Consider the following 22,025-nt stretch of genomic DNA (forward strand, 5'->3'; position numbering starts at 1 on the left):
ACATTGTAGCCAGGTGCAATGCAGTAAACAGTTTGGAACAATATAATTTTTCAAAATAACCTGATGTTTTCTGGTTGTGGTAATCATTGATAAATATTGGAGGACACATTGCTCCTCGGACATGAAGAGAGGATAGCAAATAACTCAGCTGCATGGAGAAATCAGTGATAAAATGTGCTGAAGATTTAACTTTAATTTATTGGTTATGCAGTAGAGGTAGAGAGATGTTGAGACATATAAAGCATAGACAAAGGCTACTTGACCCATCATTTCCACCTCAAGTGAGATGCCACTTGGACTATCCACTTCCCAGCTGTTGACCCATATCTTTCTTTATAGATATTTCCACTAATTAGTCATCCAAATGTGAAGCTTTCTGTGTCCACTGTCCTTCCAGGCAGGAGTTTCAGACCACCACCACTGCCTTGGTGAAAACAACATTTCTTCAACACTCCTCTGATCTTTTACCTTATTATCCTGCATCTACTCTTAGTTATTAATTTCTACAGCATGTCGAGGGAAATGCATCCAGGAAGTGAAAGGGCACTGAAATGTTAATGAGACAGGTGTGGAACAAAGCAGGTATGAAGTTCTTTAAAAATTGGATACAATTAAACTTTGTACTTGCAATTCCAGCACATCACTGTTTTCAGAATTTTACAGTCCTTCAGGTAGAAGGTGGTCACTTAGAATGCAATAAATGTTCCTGTGCAAGAAAAACATTGTGAATTATTGAATACTTATAAAGTTGAAATATTTCATAAAGATATTAAATTGGTTGAATATAAAGTAAAAGGAAAACCAATTGTCATTAGATAATATCAGTAATAGATCTTTTTATAATTACATAATTATTTTAGTTGCTTAGTGAGGAAGTTTGTCCAAGAATACATTAGGATATAGCTAAATTTGAGGTGAGGGGAGACAAGTTTGAGGGGTGGGGGGAATGACCTTCTGGGAACAACAGTGACCAGACCTTTGGCATTGAGTCTGGCTCTGTGGCTTGGAATGGAACGGTGAGGGGCGGGGAGTGGAAGAAGGGGAGTGCAGGAATGATTGGGAATTCCATAGTTAGAGAAGAAAGGAGATTATGTGGACATGGAAGAGACACCCAGATGGTGCCTGAGGTGCCAGGGTTAGGGACGTCTCAGATTGGGTCCACAGCAATCTAAAGGGTGAGGTTGGGCAGCCAGAAATTGTAGTACATATTGGTACCAACGACAGAGGTTGGAAAAGGACAGTATGGTTGAGAAGCAGTTAGCACAATGCTTTACAGTACAGGTAACCTGGGTTCAATTCTCACTGCTGCCTGTGAAGAGTTTGTATGTTCTGTCCGGGTGCTCCAGTTTCCTCCCACAGTCCAAAGATGTACCAGTTAGTAGGTTATTGGTCGTCGTCAATTTTTCTGTGGCTAGGCCGGTATTGAATCAGGAGATTGCTGGGCGGTGAGGCTGAAGGGCCAGAAGGGATATTCCATGCTGTATCACAATAAATAAATAAAATGGGAGGAGGTACTGAGGAGAGAATATAGGGAGTTGGGTAGAAAGCTGAAAAGCAGGACCACCAGGGTAGTCATCTTTGGATTACTGCCTGTGCCATGTACCAGTGAGGGTAAGAATAGAATGTTTTCGCTGATCAAAGTATGGCTGAGGAATTGGTGCAGGGTTTCAGATTTCTGGATCATTAGGATCTCTTCTAGGCAAGGTTACAACTCAGTTACAACTGAACTCAAGGGGAACTAATGTATTTGTGGGCAGGCTTGCTAGAGCTGTTGGGGAGGGTTTAAACTCATTTGCAGGGGATTGAGAATAGGTGCGATACGGCAGTTGGTATACTGTTATTTATTGACATACTGTGCAGAACAGGCCTGTCCAGACCTTCGAGCCTCACCGCCTAACAATCCTAGCCTAGTCACTGTTGACATACAAGTAGATTCAGTGTGTAGTGAGACTGTGAGGAAGGACATGCAGATGATAAGGCAAAACTGCAGTCAGTGAGATGATTTGAAGTGTAACATGGGAGTAAAACTGAAAAGGATGATGATTACAAGACTGAAGCTGTTATACTTAAATGCACGCAATAAGGTAGATGATGTTGTAGCACAGTTAGAGATTGACAGAGAATGTTAGAGATGACATTGTGGGCATCACTGAGTGAATCTTCGTGGCTGAAAGAAGATCAATGATACACAATGTATTCAAAGGACAGACAGGGAGGCAGAGGGGGTGGGTGGCTCCACTGGTAAAAACTGAAGTTAAATCCTTAGGATGAGGTGACATAGGATCAAAAGATGTAGAACTCTTATGGGTAGAGTGAAGAAACGACGAGGGTAAAGAGACCCTGATAGAAGTTATATACAGACCTCAGCACAGTAGCCAGGATGTGGGATACAAATTGCAATGGGCAATAGAAAAGGTATGTAAAAAGGGCAATGATATAATATTCATGGGGGATTTCAATATGCAGATTGGTGCCGGATCTCAAGAAAGGAAATATGTAGGATGCCTATGCGATGGCTTTTTAGAGCAGATTGTGGTTGAGCTCACTAGGGGAAAGGAAAGGGAAATTTGGAGGGGGTGTTGTGTAATGAACCAAATTTGATGAGGAAGCTTAGGGTGAAAAAAACTCTTAGGAGGCAATGATCATAATAAGATAGAATTAATTTGAGAGGGAGAAGATAAAGTCAGATGTGTCCGTATTACAGTGTAAAGGGAATTACAGACGGATGAGAAAGGAGCTGGCCAAAGATCATTGGAAGGAAATGCTAGCAGGGATGACTGCAGAACAGCAATAGTTAGAAGGCACAAAATAGATATATATAAGAAGAAGTATTCTAAAGGGAGGATGAGGCAATCGTGGCTGACAAGGGAAGTCAAAGACATCATAAAAGCCAAGGAGAGAGCATATAATAGAGCAAAAATTTGTGGGAATTTAGAAGATTGGGAAACTTGTAAAAACCAACAGAAAGCAACGAAAGGGCCAGAAGAAGAAAAAAATATGATATATGAAGGTAAGCTAGGCAATAATAAAAAAAAGTAGATACCAGAAGTATTTTTTCCGCTGTATAAAAAGTAAAAAAAAGTGAGAGTTGATATCAGACCATGGAAAGTAACACTGCAGAGTTAGAAATAGGGGACAAAGAAATTGCAGATAGACTTAATAAGAATTTTGGGTCACTGTGGACGACACTAGCAGTCTGCCAGAAATTAAGGAATTAGAGTGGGTGTAGTTGCTATTAATAAGGAGAAGGTGTTTGCGAAGCTGAAATGTCTGAAGGTATATAAATCACCTGGAACAGATGGACTGCACCCCAGTGTTGTGAAAGAGGCAGCAGAAGGGATTATGGAGGGATTAGTAATGATCTTTCAAGAATCTGGAATGGGTCCAGAGCACTGGAAAAATGCAGATGTCACTCCACTCTTGGTGGGGGGAGGAAGGAGAAAAGAAATTATAGGCCAGTTAGCCTGATTTCAATGGTTGGGACAATGTGGGAGTCCATTATTAAGGATGAGGTTTCAGGGTGCTTGGATGCACATGATTAAATAGGCCAAAATCAGTATGGTTTCCTTAAGGGGAAGTTTTGCCTGACTAATCTGTTGGAATTCTTTGAGCAATTGTTGTTTTCATGGATATTCACACAAGGTACCACACTTAAGGTTGCTTAACAAGCTAAGAGCCCATGGTATTACAGGAAAGATAATAGTATGGATAGAGGATTGGCTGACTGGCAGGGGGCAAGGACTGGTAATAAAGGGGGCCTCTCCTGGTTCGCTGCTGGTGACCAGTGGTGCTCTGTAGGGATTGGTGTTGGGACCAGTTCTTTACACTTTATATGTCAGTGGTTTGGGTGACAGAATCGCTGGCTTTGTTTGCAGACAACACAGTGATAGGTGAAGGGGCAGGTAGTGTTGAGGAAGAAGGGAGTCTGCAGAAGGAATTAGATAGATTAGGAGAATGAACAACATTTGGTTTATTTTTGTGTCAGCATCAGTCACAGAGAACATATGTTTTTTAGAGCATATTAGTGCTTACAGCAAAGGCAATGTCATTTTACTGAGCTGAATCAAGGAAGAATTTGCATCAGGAAGCAGGGAAATATTGCATTTTTACTTATTACTGCAAGCCTGTTAGTTTAGCTAAATCTTTTTCCAAATCTTGTAAAAAAGACTACGGAAAGATTGTTGTTCTCCTCCATTACACCTTATTATCCAGACTAGCGAGACTTCACTAACAATTCCATACTTTATTCAAATGTAGAAATTAAACTGCAAACAGGAGAAAATCTGCAGGTGCTGGAATACCAAGGCAGCACACACAAAATGCTGGAGGAACTCAGCAGGCCAAGCAGCACCTGTGGAAAACAGTAAACAGTTGACATTTCGAGCAGAAATCCTTTATCAACTGCAACTGCTTGTATAACTTTGTGAAGCATCAAAGATAGGTGAAGGGGCAGGTAGTGTTGAGGAAGCCAGGAGTCTGCAGAAGGACTTAGTTTGGGAGAATGGGCAAAGAAGTGGCAGATGGAATATGGTGTAGGGAAGTGTATGACCATGCACTTTGGTCAAAGGAATAAAGGCATAGACTATTTTCTAAAAAGGGAGCAAATACAAAAATCAGAGGAGCAAAGAAACTTGGGAGACCTTTGTGCAGGACTCCCTAAAGGTTAACCTGCAGGTAAGAAAGACAAATGAACTTTTAGCATCCATTTTGAGAGAACAAGATTATAAGAACAAGGATGTAATACTGGGGGTTTATAAGGCATTGGTCATACCACACTTGGAGAACTGTGAGCAGTTTTTGGCCCTTTTTTTCTTAAAAAAAATGTGCTGGCATTGGAGAGGGTCCAGAGGGATTCAAAAGAATGATTCTGGGAATGCAAGGGTTAATATATGGGGAGTACTTGATGGCTCTGGGCCTGTACTCGCTGGAATTTAGAAGAATAAGGGGGGAATCACATGAAACCTATCAGATATTGAAAGACCTAGATAGAAAGGATGTGGAGAGGACGTATCCTATAGTGGGTGAGTATAGGACCAGAAGGCACAACCTCAGAATAGAGGAACGCCTATTTAGAACAGAGATAGAACCATAGAAAAGTACAGCACAGAAACAGGCCCATCTAGTCCATGCCGAGCCATTTGAACTGCCTACTCCCATCAACCTGTACTGGTAACATAGCCCTCCATACCCCTACCAACCATGTACCTATCCAAATTTCTCTTAAACATTGAAATTAAGCTTGCATGCAGCACTTGCACAGACAGCTTGTTCCATACTCTCACGTCCCTCTGAGTGAAGAAGTTTCCCCTCATGTTCCCCTTAAACCTTTGCCCTTTCACCCTTAACCCATAAGGTCTAGTTGTAGTCCCACCCAACCTCAGTGGAAAAAGCCTGCTTGCTTTTACCCTTTGTATACCCCACACAATTATGTATTCTTCTATCAAATCTCCTCCAAACAATTATATTTAAAGCGAAGGTTGACAGGTTCTTGATTAGTCAGGGCATCAAAGATTATGGGGAAGGCAGCAAGGGAATGCAGCTTAGAGGGATAATAAATCAGCCATGATGGAATGGTGGAGCAGACATGATAGGCTGAAAGACTTAATTCTGCTCCTAAGCCTTACAGAGTTTAAACTAGACAAGTTGGAGTTATTGCATTTGGGAGATCAAATGGAAGGAGAAAGAAGTAGCAGCATTTTCAGGAGCACTGATAGACAAACAGAGGATGGGGTGCATGCCCATAGCTCACTGAAAGTGGCAACGCAAGTTGATTGGGTGGTAGAGAAGGCATGCAACATATTTGCCCATATCAACTGGGGCACTAGGTATCACTAGGTATTAATATTAAATGTTTCAACTGCATAGGACTTTGGTTAGGCCACATTTGAGATACTGTGTTCAGTTCTGGTCACTGCATTAATGCGGAAGCCTTGGAAAGGTTCACCGGCATATTGTCTGGACTGGAGAGTACTAGCTATCAGCAGAAGCTGGACACACTTGGATTGTTTCTCTGGAATGTCGGCAATGTGATAGAACTATGTAAACTTTATGAGAAGCATAGACAGGGAAGACAGTCATTATCATTTTCTCAGAGCTGTAATGCCAAACACTAGAGTGACTTTAGGGTGAGAATGGGAAAGTTTAAAGGGGGTTTGCAAAACAAGTTTTTTTTACACGGTGACTGGAAGGTGCCTGGAATGCGCTGGCAGGAAAGCTCAACAGTGATGTTTAAGAGGCACTTGGCCAGGCACATAAACATGCAGAGAATAGAAGGATAGGAATCATATGCATGCAGATGGGATTAATTTAATTTGGCGTTGTATGTAGTGCAGTTGTCATGGGTTGAAGGGCCTATTCCCATGCTATTATTGCTATATTTTTGTCTGATCTCTTTTCAGATTCTAATTGAGTGCTGAGGGGTTTTGCAATGTGTTCTTTCTGATTCAGTCTCCTCTTCCCACAACTAAGGCAAAATTCCTGCTATGTTCCAACAGTAATCTGTTCTTCATGAAGTCGGCCAAGGATTTCCGAGATGGGCACATTTGGTATTCGGTGCTGAATCGTCCACCAAGGAGTCCCTTCACAAGGGTGCAGAGAGTTTCATGTTGTTTTTCTTTGCTGCTTTGCACAATGCTGACAAGTATTATATTCTGGGGAGTACCAAAGAATCCTGCCCAGCAAAAAATGGACCTGGGTAAATGGACCTAGTTCTTGTACATTGTATATCATTAAATAAATGTTCCTCTTTGAATAGACATGCCACTAAATATTCCACTAATCCAATTAATGGACATGACTACACAATTCAAGTCTTCATATTGCAGAATGAAATGCCTTGAACAAACATCAAAGAAATATCTTTGGATGCTGAGTTCAAGCTGTGCATTGAAATAAAGTTTGTTTTATAATCATCTTACTGCCAGAAAATAGTCTTGTTAAGCTGTAAGTATGTTGATAATTTAGACCACAAGACATAGGAGCAGAATGAGGCTATTCAGCCCATTGAGACTACAAAATCTGAAAACATTTAACAGTATCGACTAATTGTGCTTTTATAGAGAGAAAGAATTTAAAAATTTTATTTCTTTTTAGTTCCCTTGGGTTTTTCATGTTTGCACTCATAAATAAAATGAGTGTACAAATCTGCTTCATCTAAAAATAAATCCACTTGTGAAGTGTACAGGGAATTATTTTGCACATGAACATTTCCAACTAAACCTTAACTTTGTTTTTTTTTCTCCTTCACAGGGAAGATTGAATTTACCTGGCAGGAGGTAGTGATTGGACTTGAGAGCTCACTGCTAATGTTTCCCATCAACCTCCTCATTGTCCAGATTTTCCGAAACATTCGACCACGATTGAAGGAGAAAAAGCAGGGCAAACACGGTCGAATATCTCCTTTGTTACCAACCCCACCCACAAGTCTTCAGACCTACTCACTCACAACAGAAGCTGTTACAAAGGTTGATTTAAAAAAAGTTTTAAAACATCTGTAATGTCTTTCCACATTTAGATCAATGATAGAACCATCATCAGTCATCGTAGAGTTCAATTGTATTACGCTGCAATTTCCATTCATATCCTGCCTTAAATTCATGAATAAGTACATACTGAACCAGAAAGGAGCTGTTGGGAAAGGAATAGGTAGTTTGGCCAAAGAGTTCGACTTTGAGGAATTGGGACAATGCAAAATGTGAATCCTAGAACATAGAACAGTACAGCCCAGAAACAGGCCATTTGCCCCATAATATTTGCCGAACCAGCTAAAATGCAAATCAAAATCACCCAAACAATCCCTCCTACCTACACCATGTCCATATTCCACTATCCTTACATCTATGTGCCCATTCAAATGTCTCTTAAAAGCCTCTAAAGGATTTATCTCTACCACCAAACCAGGCAGCACATTCCAGGCATCCATGACTCTCTGAGTAAAAAACTTAACCCTCACATGCCCCTTAAACCTAACCTCTCTGGCATTAGACATTTCAGCCCTGGAAAACAGATACTCTCTGTCCACTCTACCTCCCCCTCTCATAATCTGGTAAACCTCTATCAGATCTTCCCTCTGTCTCCAGCACTTCAGAGAAAACAACCATTTGGGAATAGAATCACAACATATATTGTTAAATGTAGTCTTAAAAACTAAACTGTTATTCAAGTGTTCAGATATTTCTTAATTGTATTTTTAGTTGATTAAAACCGATTGAATTCCAACATTTAAAAGTAAGTGGATTAATGGTTCATAATACGGATATGGACGTCAATCTAAAATCTCACTGGCAACATAAAATTAACTTTTTAAACTATTAGCAGAAGAAAGTAAAGGGAAAATGTGGTTATAATATAAGGGAATTAATGGAATTAGGTATTTTTAGAGCAGTTATCGGTGTCATACGTCCAGTCTTTTTCAACAAAAATCTATTGTACGCAGGACATCCAGCGGATTGCTAACTCACTGACTAAAACACAGAAGAATCCACAACCGATGCCGGACAAGGATTTGAAAAAAACAACTGACATCAATAAACTTCTGGCGTTAGTTGAAAATATAATCCGAGAGCAAAACAGAGTTGATTGTGAATTTTATCATGAGAGTTGTAAGAAATCAGATACCCTTATCCTCAGCCTGGGATCAGTTGATTTGAAAGGTGAGTTTTAAGAAACTTGTCTAAAATGTATTTGATGTATGGGTAAGAAAACTAAAATGATTTAATTGTACCCAGTCACACCATAGATACAGATGAAGGAAAATGTCAGCACACCGTAGCTCATTCATTTATAGAAAAACTTCCATTCCGTACAGTCATCTTGTATCTTGTTAAATGTATCTTGCTTGCAATTTTTGTCAAAGTTATAGGAATCAAACAGACCACTTAGCCTTGGCACCTGTTGCACAAAGAAATTGGGATTACTTTATTATTGTCAAGTGTACCTAGCCATAGTAAAAAGCTTCTTGTTTGTGTTCCAGCCAGGCACATCATTTCATGTATAAGTACAGTGAGGTAGTTCAGGAGGAGAACAGAATACAGAACATCGTGTTACAAAGTAAGAACAGTGCAGGTAGTTAAATAAAGTGCAAACAAAGGATTGGTTCCTAACAATGCCAAGATCATTCAAAGTGTTATTCACCTTTTGAAAAAGTTCTTTCTGAAATCAGCCTGGGTTATCTATTTACCAATTTAACTCTATTCCATGTTTTAAAATCCTGTCATAGCCTCAGGCAATGCTCTAGATTAATTTCATCCTACCTGATTGACACTGATACGTTTTATATAGTCTCCTTTCAGTCATTTCTTTCAATGTCAAACGCTTCTAGTTTCCTCCAATCTTCTCAGGTTTGATAATTCTCTCATTTTAGAGATTGGCCTTATTGTTCATAAAAAAAACAGACCTATATTTTCTGTACTTTAAAAGCAGTTTTGTAGAGAAGTTTTCTCAGGCACCACATTTGACCAGCATGACCGGATGATGTTTCCTCATATTGTTGAATGAGGGTTTTTTTAAATTTAGATAGCCAGATGCCTCAAATAATTAGTGGGTTTTCCAACAAGGCAGGATTTCCTTTAATTATTCTTAATTATGAACTGAATCAGGCTATTGTTGAAACTCGGGTCAGCATCCGGACTCAGCCAAATTAGTTGCTTTTGACGCTGTATGACACCATTTTGAATTTTTTTTTTGTTTCTGGACAATGTTTTAACAGGAGCATCAGATTGTGGAGAGGATGGCAAAGGCTGTGTGCTCTGGTGTTACTCCAGCTTCACGGAAGGTTCAGATATTCCTCACTGCCCTCCCCATTCATAGTATTCATTCTATTGTTGCTGCTGTAGTTAATATAAGTGGCAGAATAAGTTACTCAAAAAACGTCAGTATTCGTCAACATTTGCCTTGTGGTTGAATTGCTATTCCAAAGACCTGTACTAATGATCCTGACCCCATTAGGCTCTAACTCCTCCCCCTTCCTTTCCAATTCTGATGAAGGGTCTCGGCCCAAAACATCAACTGTTTACTCTTTTCCATAGATGCTTCCTGACCTGCTGAGTTCCTCCACAATTTTGTGTGCGTTGCTCCGGACTTTCAGCATCTGCAGATTTTCTCGTGTCCAGAATTCAATCTCCTGGTATCGTCCAGGAAACATGAATATAATTAACTAAATAATCTTGATCAGAAAGCATATTAGCAAATGCTGATCACAAAACTTCTGAATTGTTGCTTAAGAGCCATTTGATTCTCTTGCACTCTTATGGGAAGGAAAGCTGCTGGCCTTGCCTCACCTCACGTCTATATGACTCCGGGGCTCTTTGCAATGTGGGGGATTCTTACCTAGTCTCTGAGGAGACTGAGCAGTATGTACAATTTAACCACATAAACCAGAGCAGTCAAGAAAGCGGATTGCCACCATCTCCCGCTCAATGACAACCTGAGCAAACATTAAGTGTTCTCATGAGGCAGTCAGCAGTTCTCCCTGTATGGTTGATATCCAGTACATGACAGCTACTCCATCAAGCAAGATGTACCTTCTGTTCAAATTCCCAATGTCTGTAAACAATATAAATTGGCTAGTAAAGTACTGGTAACCTTTTCTAAACTGTAATCCATGGTGAAATAACTTGTGTTCACATACTGTAGTTACTAATATCCACACACATACAAATGCTGGAGGTATTCAGCTGGTCAGGCGGCATCTATGGAGGGAAGTGAATAGCTGACATTGCGGGCTGACACCATTCATCAGGACTGGAAGGAAAGGGGCCAGAAGCAGACCAAAACTTTGACTTTTTATTTCCCTCCATTGATTCTGCCTGACCTGCACTGCTCCTATAGCATTTCTATGTTTTACTCAAGATTTACAATGTGTGCAGAACCCTTCATGTCTCTGTACTTATTTTATTTAGAGATACAGCACAGAACAGGCCATTCTGGCCCAACAAGCCACACTGCCCAGCAACCCACCTATTTAACCCTACCCAAATCACAGGACAATTTACAATGACTAATCAATCTACTGACTGGTGTGTTTTAAGACTATGGGAGGAAACTCATGCGGTCACAGGAAGAACATACAAATTCTTACAGATGGCACTGGAATTGAACTCTGAACTCTGAATTCTGACATCCCCAGCTGTAATAACTTTTCATTAACTGCTATGCTGCCATGGTGTACAGTTACTAGACTTTCTTTTACTTGCAGAACATGTCACAGGCTCTGCCCCTGAGAAGGGTGTGATTGATAAGCAGAGGCGAAGTGATTATAATCACCATCTGTACCTCCAGCTCCAGCGCATTGAAAACGAGCTGGGATTCCTTGGATCGAGCAAGTTTGAGAATCCTCTGAGCTACAAACAAGCTGTCCAGCAGGTGCAAAACATGAAAGATCTTCTTGAGACTGCGAACTGCAGTTCCAATTCTGTTTCAGAAAGGTAAGTGTTAGAGTGATTTTTGTGTTTAGGACATATACATTTAACAATTGACTTTGGCTACCAGGCTTCACATCTGAAAGTGTATTGTGCATTTAATTTGGAGAGCAGCTCTGAACAATGGGGTCCTAAAAGCTGTGAATCCTGTCCAGACAATGCTGATTAAAATTCATTTGGATGTCTGTGATGTAGATGTGAATCCATGTGAAGGTTGTATGTAGTTTCAAAGAAAGCATTGCCCATGCATTGTAAATATGGAAGTGTCCTTTGATATTTGGCACATAAAATATCGATCCCCACGTTAGACCAGCAGACCTTTCCACCGAAAGCGTCTCCTTATGATGCCTGCTGTACCTTGTTTTGTCAAATAAAGGAGCTGCTTTGTATCTACCAGTAATTTTCTCCAGTGATTTCATTCATGTAATAACAGTAATAAGCCCCTGGAATAAGCCAGTATATCAATCCTAATACATGTATTGATAGTCTCGTTACGTCAGCCCATGTGTTAGGATTACTACTTGTTTTAAATTTTCAAATGTTCAGGTTGCAACTGTACCTATAGTCCAGTGTGCTCTAAATACAATACACAATGCATTATATAGATGTTAACTGTATGAAACTGTAGCTCTATGTTTTGTGAGCAACAATACACATACCACTCTAAGCAGGGAAACTTTGAAGAGTGCATTGACTTAAGCTCTTCCCATGTACCTCTGGCAACTAGATCTAGAGAAGCAGTGGTCAAAACTACTTTGTCTGGGATGCCTTAAGAAGGGAAAGGGGCACATCCAAATAAATGTTCTTCATAAGTTAAACAGAAAGTGTTGGAAATACTCGGCAGGCCAGGCCACATCTGTAGGAAGAGAAACAGGCCAAAGTGTAGTTAAGTTAGCTGTTGGCATCAGTAGGCGTGTAATGGATGTTAGAGGCTAGCTTATTAATAAAACACTTATAACATTGTCTGACACTCTGGAGCAGATGTTCCCAATCTGGGTTCCACGGACCCCTCCGTTAATGGTAAGAGTCCATGGCTTAAAAATAGTTGGGAACCCCTGCTCTAGAGAATATCCAAATGTCTGAATCAAATTGTCACCTCTGATTATTTTCTTTCACAGATTCTCCTCTATTCCTAGTCTTTCAGGAGACAGCAAAAAGGGTCACTGTTCCAAAGGTTTACCCTGGTGGTTTGTCTTCATTGGGTGGGGTTTGGTTGCAGCCACCAGTGGTGTATCTGCGTTTTTCACTATGCTCTATGGATTAAACTATGGCAAAGACAGTTCTATCAAATGGCTCATCTCCATGGCTATCTCCTTCTTTGAAAGTGTTCTAATTACACAGCCTTTAAAGGTAATGGAAACCTTTATTCTTGAATTGTGTTGCATCATAAATTGTAGAAGCAGTCTTTACGAGGTAGACAAAATATTCTGTTGCTTGAAACCAGTTTTAAATTACTGAAGTATTCTAAGGATGTTTTGGTGGACAGTATATTGACTGGTTGCATCACGGCCTGGTATGGAAACAACAATGCTCTTGAACAGAAAGTCCTACAAAAAGTTATGGATATGGTCCATTCCATTATGGGTGAAGCCCTTTCCACTATTGAGCACATCTATACGGAGTGCTGAATTAGCAAGAATTCCCACCACCCAGGCCATGCTCTCTTCTTGCTGTTGCCATCAGGAAGAAAGTACAAGAGCCTCTGGATCCATGCCACCAGTTTCAGGAACAGTTATTATCCCTCAACCATCAAGCTCTTGAACCAATTATAACTAGTGATAACTTCATTCAACTTCATTTACCCTCCATCACTGAACTTTTCCCACAACCTATGAGAAGTTCCTAAGGCAGCACTTTCCAGACCCATGACCACTGCCATATAGAAGGACAAGAACAGCAGATACCTGGGAACACCACCACTTGGAAATCCCCCTCCAAGTCGCTCATCATCCTTACTTTGAAATATATTGCCATTCCTTCATTGTCGCTGGGTCAAGATCATGGAATTCCCTCCCTAAGAGCACTGTGGGTGTACCTACACCTCAGGGACTGCAGTGGTTCAAGAAGGCAGCCCACCACTACTTTCCCAAGGGCAATTAGGGATGGGCAATAAATGCTGGCACCCACATCTCGTAAATGAATAAATTTTAAAAATTTACTTTCAAGGAATCTTCATTTCATGTTCTCAATACTTATTGCTGATTTTTTTTGTATTTGCAGTTTGTCGTTTGCACATTGGTTGTTTGTTTGTCCTGTTGGGTGTGGTCTTCCATTGATTTTACTGTGTTTCTTGGATTTTCTGAGTATGCCTGAAAGATATATGGTTGTATATGGTGACATGTATGTACTTCAATCATACATTTACTTTGAACTATACGAATATTTTCCCAAGTATCTGGTTTAAGTTTCCATGATTAAAGTACGAGCCATTGTTATGACTGTGACTGAGTCACTAGAGCTGATAGATGCAAATTGTATTTATTCAACACAAGCAGGTCTTCTGCAGAATCTATTTCACCTCTCCTGACACTCAACAGTACAGTGATTTCCTTTAAAGACAATAATACTAGATAACTACAGCTTCAATAATTACCTGTAACTTCAACATTTTGAGTGTAGATAGATAACTTTTGCAGAATTACACACTTTACAATGAGAACGAATGACAGAAACTGTTTGGATATTCAGATACTAGTGGCTGGTCCAAGGGGTTCTGAGCACAAATAAATCAACACCCAAAATAAACGTCTCCTGATATAGTGTTGAGGGACAGCTCCCTAATTATGTAAAAGCAGAATATACATTGACAAAATTGACATGTCCTGAACTGGGTCTAAATAGCAGGGATATGTCCTCAGCAATGTGATAATAGATAGCCACCTAATGCCTCCCTGACCTTATGCAATTTTCAGTGAGGACCAACATGAGCATTGATTGACTGCCTTCTCTTGCAGTTAGAAAGGTACAAAATCAGAACGTGTAACATCCTGTGATTGGTTTTGATGGCCTCAGGGTATCAGTGGAAGTTACATTGTGAACAGGTCTGTTTTGGAACACCGGTTTTCATTTAAAAGAACTAGCTGCTCTCCCGTTTCCATAACTCCTGCAAATGCCACAATCAACCCAAACTTTCACAATTTTTGGACATTCTGTTTCCAGTTCTTTCATGAAAAGAGATTACCAGGTGAACAGAAGATTCAAGAATGTGCTCATAGCATCCCTGGAAAATGAACAACATCCACACTGACTCCTGGGAATCTCTAGCCCATGACCATTTGGAGGGGAGAAGGAATATCTGGGATGGTCCTGAAAACTTTGAGCCAATACATCAGAAGCAGTTGGAAGCCAAGAATAAGCAGTGGGAAGATTGCAGTAGCTTACAAACTATCCCCCATCTGTGGGCAGGATTCAGATCTCAGTATTCTTATGCGCCTTTGTTGTACATTTAGCACATGAGGTTGGGTCGGACAACACCAGAGGTCATGGGCTCAAGGTGAAAGATGAAAAGTTTAAGGGGAACATGAGGAGAAACTTCTTCATTCAGAGGGTCTTGAGTGTGGATTGAACTGCCAGCACAAGTGGTGTATGCAAGCTCGACTTCAATGCTTAAGAGAAGTTTGGATAGGTATATGGATGGAGGGGTATGGAGAGTTATGGTCCAGGTGCAGGTCGATGGGAGTAGGCAGTTTAAATGGTTTCACCATGGACTAGATGGGCTGAAGGGCCTGTTTCTGTGCTGTACTTCTCTATGATTCTATGAGTCTATGCAACCAAGGGCACGCTCCTCAAGGAATCTGCCTACTTAAGTTGGTCACAAAGGATGCAACAAAGTATGCGAATTCTACTTACAATCTTCATTCCTTCACAGATTGTGTAGAACTTGTGTGTCCAAGACTCTACTTAGCTACTAAATTATGGTAAAACCATAACCAAATGTCACCAAGATTTCTGTTAAGTTGGTGTTCTATTTTGAACATAGAACATAGAATAGTACAGCACATTACAGGCCCTTCGGCCCACAATGTTGTGCGGACCCTTAAACCCTGCCTCCCATATAACCCCCCCACCTTAACTTCCTCCATATACCTGTCTAGTAGTCTCTTAAATTTCACTAGTGTATCTGCCTCCACCACTGACTCAGGCAGTGCATTCCACGCACCAACCACTCTTTGAGTAAAAAACAATCCTCTAATATCCCAAACACAAGGAAATCTGCAGATGCTGGAATTTCAAGCAACGCACATAAAAGTTGCTGGAGAATGCAGCAGGCCAGGCAGCATTTCTAGGAAGAGGTACATTCAAAGTTTCAGGCCGAGACCCTTCGTTAGGACTAATGAAGGGTCCTGATCAAGGGTCTCGGCCCGAAACATCGACTGTACCTCTTCCTAGAGATGCTGCCTGGCCTGCTGCATTCTCCAGCAACTTTTATGTGTGTTGCCTCTAATATCCACCTTGATCTTCCCACCCCTCACCTTAAAGCCATGTCCTCTTGTATTGAGTATTGGTGCCCTGGGGAAGAGGTGCTGGCTGTCCACTCTATCTATTCCTCTTAATATCTTGTACACCTCTATCATGTCTCCTATCATCCTCCTTCTCTCCAAAGAGTAAAGCCCTAGCTCCCTTAATCTCTGATCAAAATGCATACTCTCTAAACCGGGCAGCATCCTGGTAAATCTCCTCTGTACCCTTTCCAATGCTTCCACATCCTTCCTATAGTGAGGCAACCAGAACTGGACACAGTACTCCAAGTGTGGCCTATAGAGCTGCATCATTACCTCTGTCTAACCACAGCATATCAAATAGCGTTGACTGAGAATTGGATGGTTTAGCTCTTTGAGTTGAATGATTAAGGTAAGATTCCTCTTGTGTGAATTTGAATCAAAATTATTTTCAATCCAATGTGAATTCATATAGTGCCATATGAAATAAATAGAAAATTATTATAAATACATAAAATAAGAATCGGAATCAGCAATGATAGCGGAGGGGAAAGAATACCAAATCACTATTGAAATACTACCAATGTGCAGTTTTCTTTTAATAAAAAGAAATCCAATAAAGCCTCAATGAAATTAGTAAAACCTTGAAGTTCTCCATGCCAAATTCAGGTGTGTATAATAGTGCCGAGGGTCACCACAGTACCTAACGTGAAAATGCTGGAAAGACTCAACAGATCAGGCAGTATCTGTGGAATGGGACTAATCTGATATTTGGTCAGAATAGTGTCTTTGACATGAAGCATTACCTTTGTTTGTCTTTCCACAGATGCTGCCAGATCTGCTCAGTTTCTGTTTCCATTTCAGATTTCCAGCATCTACAGTTTGCACAGAAATTTGTGTCACGAGCTGCTTCCTCAATTCAGAAGTTCACAGAACATTGTTGTTAAGTTTCCCCATGTCTCTCTCAGTGTGGCAATTTCTTATCAACATGTTGCAGCTGATACAATGTAACATAGCAGTTGTAATCTCTACAGACAAATTCTAAAGGTTGAAATGTGGGAACAATAGCCTTCCAGCTACGCGCATTGTTGGTACTGAAGAAATGGAGTTTGCAGTGATGGGGGGCAGGGGAAGAATGGGAGTATGGACTGGAAGGGTCAGAGGAACCTGGACTGACCGTTGAAGAGCAACACCCACAGGAGACTATGGAGTTCCTTCAGGGCCTCAATCAGGTGCTCCTGGCCAGAAGCTGCCTGCACTTAAAAGAAGTCTATAATTGAAACAAACTCCTATGTCTGCTCAGCCTGATCTTGTTGGCTGCAGAGAAAGTAGCTGAAGTCTTCTCTCCTTGAGTATGAGTTGGGTGAAGTCCCTAATGCAGCGGGAAACAGCACAATGTGAAATATGGCCGAGATCAGCAGGTGTAGCCTGGAATGATGTTGGGACTGGGAAGTTGAACTCTGAATCTAACCTCCATGGTGAAATTCAAGGTCACTAAAGCCACAATTTACAATCAGGACAAAGAAGGTGGTTTTAATGATGGTTCTTTAAATAGAATGGTTTTATAGCTGATAGTTCTGTGAATAAATAAAAACAGTTGTCTTCAAAAGCAGTGACATTGAAGATCTTGTGGCAGATGAATGTTGCATGTTTCGCAAGAGATTTACACTGAATAGTGCCGGAGAAAATGAAAAGCTGAGGAAACAAATTTGTTGACAGGGCTAAGTATGCAAAAATAAAATCTCAAAACTGTTGCTCCTTGCATTAATCCAGTTTTCAATTACACTGCAACTTTTTTTGATTCTTATGCTTTGCTTAATATCTTTAGAAAACTTGTGAATGACTTAACAACAATGAATAATTGTTGATTAATTTGCAATAATCAATGCCAAAGGTTCAATTTCTAATCAACAACAATTTGATTCAATATTATTTTGAGTAGAGTTTTATCTATAAATTTTGCTGTTTGCCTTTTTAGGTGCTGGGTTTTGCAGCTTTCTTTGCTCTTGTCTTGAAGAAAGTCGAACTAGAAGATGATGGTGAAAGCTCAATTGACAGCCCCTTTTCTACTTCAGGTGACCTGTCCAGTCTGACCGTGCTAATCAGATTCTTATTCTTTCTCATTCATGTTCCTGATTACTGATAATGCTGCCTGGCCACACTTCCATCAAGAAGATCAAATTATCAAAGTGGTCCTAAAGGGGAGCCAGTTCTTAATTTTATGTCAGTCTGTGGGTCAGTCACAACCACTTTCTTTTATCCTCTCTTTTCCCTTGCTCTGTCCAAACCCAGCCAAATGAAATAGTCCATGCTTAACTTTTTGATCCAACTTGTTCAAGGAATTAAGACAAATGATGAAGTTACAATGAATGCCACACATTTCAAGACTCATTCTTGACATACCTGTGATAAATGGAGACTTATCATTTTCACAGCATTATAGTCCTACTGAAGACTAAAAGGTCAGCATGGCCTCTCATATTAAATAAGCAAATGAAAGAAAGTATGTCATTTAGCTAAATGTAACACTTAGATGAAGCTATTTAATCAGGAGGGGAGGGACATTCCTCTAGTCAGTGCAGAACAACATTGCTAGGATGCAGTGGATCCTTACGGTTGACAGCAGACAGACCAGGAGTGGGAAGGTGTGAGTATGTGGCTGCATGAGGAAGAAAATGATTGTCTTTGGATTTACATTTCCAAGCAGTGACATTTTAATATTGTTTTTAGTGGGAGACCCCAGTATTCTGCTAGTAGCTCGCAGGGACAGCAGCAGCAATATCTATCAGCCACCACCTCAAAAGGAAGTGGAGCACATGAAGAAGAACTCCATAAAAGAGCAGAAGGTGTTTGCTTTGATCAGGGAAATACTGGGTAAGAAAATACTTCTCAGAGGCTATTTGTTTTTGTCAAATCCACTCGTTCAGGATTGCTAAGGGTAAGAGAACAGGAGAAAGAAAAGATGCAGATTAATTGGTCTCCAATAGTTACAACCTCTAAGACAGCGCAGAAGACTCATAACCACACTATATCAACTATCTTTGAAGAGTGGAAGCCACAGGAAGGAGAACTGTGTGTAATTGATTAAAATATAAATAAAGTTTCATTGCATTCTTTAGATGGCAACACACACAAAATGCTGAAGAAACTCAGCAGGTCAGGCAGCATCTATAGGAGTGAATAGATGTCAACATCTCGGGCTATGACCCTTCATCAGGACAGCAATTCTCAATTTAGAGCTTTGTGACTTTAGAAAGTTAACACCATTTCTATCTGTGGAAGCGAAAGTTCCAGTCAGAGATTGTCCACTAAGAGATTTTGTTTGGTCTTTACTGATGCAATCAACATCGAACAGTAAAATTCTATAAACTTTGAGTACAACATTTTTGCTATAACATACATTGAAAGTGTCAAGCCCAGTTAATGAAATGTAAATAAGCTCTAAATTACTGTCATAATGATTTTTTTACACTGTTGATTTCACTTTTTGCATCAATCCCATGCATATGCCCAAATTATCTTATAATCTATAATATGTATATAAAATTTATTATAATAGTCTGCTTTTTATCTTTGTGATTTGCTGTCTATTGAATTAAATCTGATATACCCATCCTTTTGTCTCGTGTCTGTTGCCAGCACTTCTACACCAAATTCAAAGCCAAGAGCCACCATGAGCAATAGCAGTCTGGAGTCCAGAAAGACTTTGTCTGCATATAGTTATGATGTCAGTTACAATACTGTGCCTTTACAACTGCCAGAAACATCTGAGTCTTGTTACCATTAAATTAAATGATTTTATTATTAATTGTGTGAACATTTTCAGATTTGTGCCATAATAAATATTAGGTGGAATCTGATGTTCTACCTAATGACGCCAAACTTTTTTTTGCCATGGACCAATGCCATTAAGCAAGGGATCCATGATCTCCCAGTTGGGAATAGTTGGATTAAAGGAATGCAAATATTTTAGTGATGATCATTTAATTTGTCTGTTGCATAATGCTACAGAAATGTTAAGAGAAGAAAATTTGAGTAGATTAGGCACACCGGTCTATCTTCATAGCTAAAGTAATCTTGTTCCTCTTGGCTTCATATTAAACTAAGATAAAGCTGCAGAACTCTGCTAAATACCTGAAATAAGTATACCTCATATTTCTATAATCTAGCAGTGATTAATATTTGCTAGGAGACTTTAAATGAGTTTGTTGCTTATCTAATACATTTAAGCCTCGCTGATGAGACTTTGATAGTTGACACCACTCTCTCACGGTGGTGTCTGAAAAGAGGATGCTGTCTAAGTTGCATGCCATCTTGGACAATGTCTCCCATCCACTACATAATGTACTGGTCGGGCACAGGAGTACATTCAGCCAGAGACTCATTCCACCAAGATGCAGCACAGAGCGTCATAGGAAGTCATTCCTGCCTGTGGCCATCAAACTTTACAACTCCTCCCTTGGAGGGTCAGACACCCTGAGCCAATAGGCTGGACCTGGACTTATTTCATAATTTACTGGCATAATTTACATATTACTATTTAACTATTTATGGTTCTGTTACTATTTATTATTTATGGTGCAACTGTAATGAAAACCAATTTCCCCCGGGATCAATAAAGTATGACTATGACTATGACCATGACTAAAAAGGCACTGATGAATTTAACATTTATGCAAATATCCATGCAATCAGGTATAGACCTCCACAAGACTAAACTGATCAGCGCTGTATCTGAAAAGCAATGCTACAGTGTTAAATTTCTTAACATTGTTTGTGTACTCACTTAGCCAAGGGATTGAATACTGTCACAAACTTTCCCTGCCTATCTTTAGTCAAAGCTATGGCACAAATACTTGCCCAATTTTACAAAGTGCCATATGGTGTGCTCCACATTCTTAAATAGATTTTCCTCTCTCAAATTTCCAATGACTTCTGACTTATTTCTTATGGATCCAGAGAAAGCATGTCACAAATCTATTAGCTAGATTGTAATGTCTATAATAATAAAATCGGGCAGTATGAAGCAATTCTAGATATTTCCAGATCGTATAAACTTTTTATAGTTAGATTATTTGTTACATTTAATGTAAATTATCTGCAGTATTTTACTTGCAGGAATAGCTTAATGGCACATTTTCTTTGCTTAACATTGAATTTTGCTTGTTGTAGCCTACCTGGGATTTTTGTGGATGCTGCTGTTGGTTGCTTATGGACAACGCGATCCAAATTCCTATTACCTGAATAAAGCAATTCAAGACAGCTTCACCAGTGGATTTGATGAGACTTTGAGTTACAATGACTTCTTCAAATGGGCGAACAATACACTTATCTCCAATTTATTTGGCTTCTACCCAGGTGAGTCAGATGGGAACATCTTCAAAAATATCAAGGATTTCTATAAAACAGAACATGCTGAAATGACTCAGTAAGTCAGTCAGCATCTGTGGAGAGAAAAAACTGGTTAATGTTTCAGGTCAATAATCTTTCGCTACAATTGACCCTAACTATTGGGCCCAGCAAGGAAGGAAGCAGGTGTCCCTTTCTTCTGTGCATGTTTAAAATTAGTGATAGAGATGGATGAAAAAAAGTTTATGCTTTTAGTCATACTCTTTCCTAAACTGATACATCTGCATACTCGCCAAGTATTTGGTGAGCTTTTATTCCATTGATGTGCACTTACTTTATTTGACACAGAGAAAGGCTGTGGACCAGGAGTAGAAAGCTTTTCCACTGCCGACATAGAAATCCTAAAAGGTAGAGCATGAAAAGTAGGAGTTGTGTGGGGAATGGAGAGGGTGTAATGATCGCAGACTTGGGGATAGAACAGTTCCATGGATAAGGAACTTCAGTGGTGGTCAATGACTGTGAGGATCAAGATCATGTCAGGAAGGTGGGTGAGTGAGTGTGGGTGGGACACAGGTTATTTTTAGAGACCTGGGGCTTTTCTTCAGCCACAAGCTTGCTGGAAGGGCACTTACATCTTTTGTGCATCTCTGCTTTACCTTCTTTCAGCTGTCAGGTTTCCTGCACTTGGAAAACGCAGCCTGTTCGGGTTAAACCTAGATTATCTATCTTATCATGACCCTTGCACTTACTCTGTAACTGCAGTACTATATCCTGCATTCAATTTTCTCTTTTACTACCTCAAAGTAATTATGTTTGATAT

General features: G+C 40.0%; 1 protein-coding gene across 1 annotated transcript in view; it reads left to right on the forward strand.

The window, feature by feature from the left end:
- Nucleotides 1-22,025, forward strand: part of pkd1l2a (polycystic kidney disease 1 like 2a) — a 94,753-nt gene that overhangs the window by 48,403 nt on the left and 24,325 nt on the right. The window contains exons 23-30 of the mRNA XM_072279072.1: nucleotides 6,495-6,694; nucleotides 7,249-7,463; nucleotides 8,435-8,651; nucleotides 11,195-11,423; nucleotides 12,536-12,767; nucleotides 17,835-17,931; nucleotides 18,587-18,730; nucleotides 21,029-21,214. Coding sequence (XP_072135173.1) covers nucleotides 6,495-6,694; nucleotides 7,249-7,463; nucleotides 8,435-8,651; nucleotides 11,195-11,423; nucleotides 12,536-12,767; nucleotides 17,835-17,931; nucleotides 18,587-18,730; nucleotides 21,029-21,214 — 1,520 coding nt within the window. The remainder of the gene's footprint in view (nucleotides 1-6,494; nucleotides 6,695-7,248; nucleotides 7,464-8,434; nucleotides 8,652-11,194; nucleotides 11,424-12,535; nucleotides 12,768-17,834; nucleotides 17,932-18,586; nucleotides 18,731-21,028; nucleotides 21,215-22,025) is intronic.

This window comes from Mobula birostris, chromosome 15 (genome assembly GCF_030028105.1).
Source record: "Mobula birostris isolate sMobBir1 chromosome 15, sMobBir1.hap1, whole genome shotgun sequence".
In the NCBI taxonomy this organism is placed as follows: Eukaryota; Metazoa; Chordata; class Chondrichthyes; order Myliobatiformes; family Myliobatidae; genus Mobula; species Mobula birostris.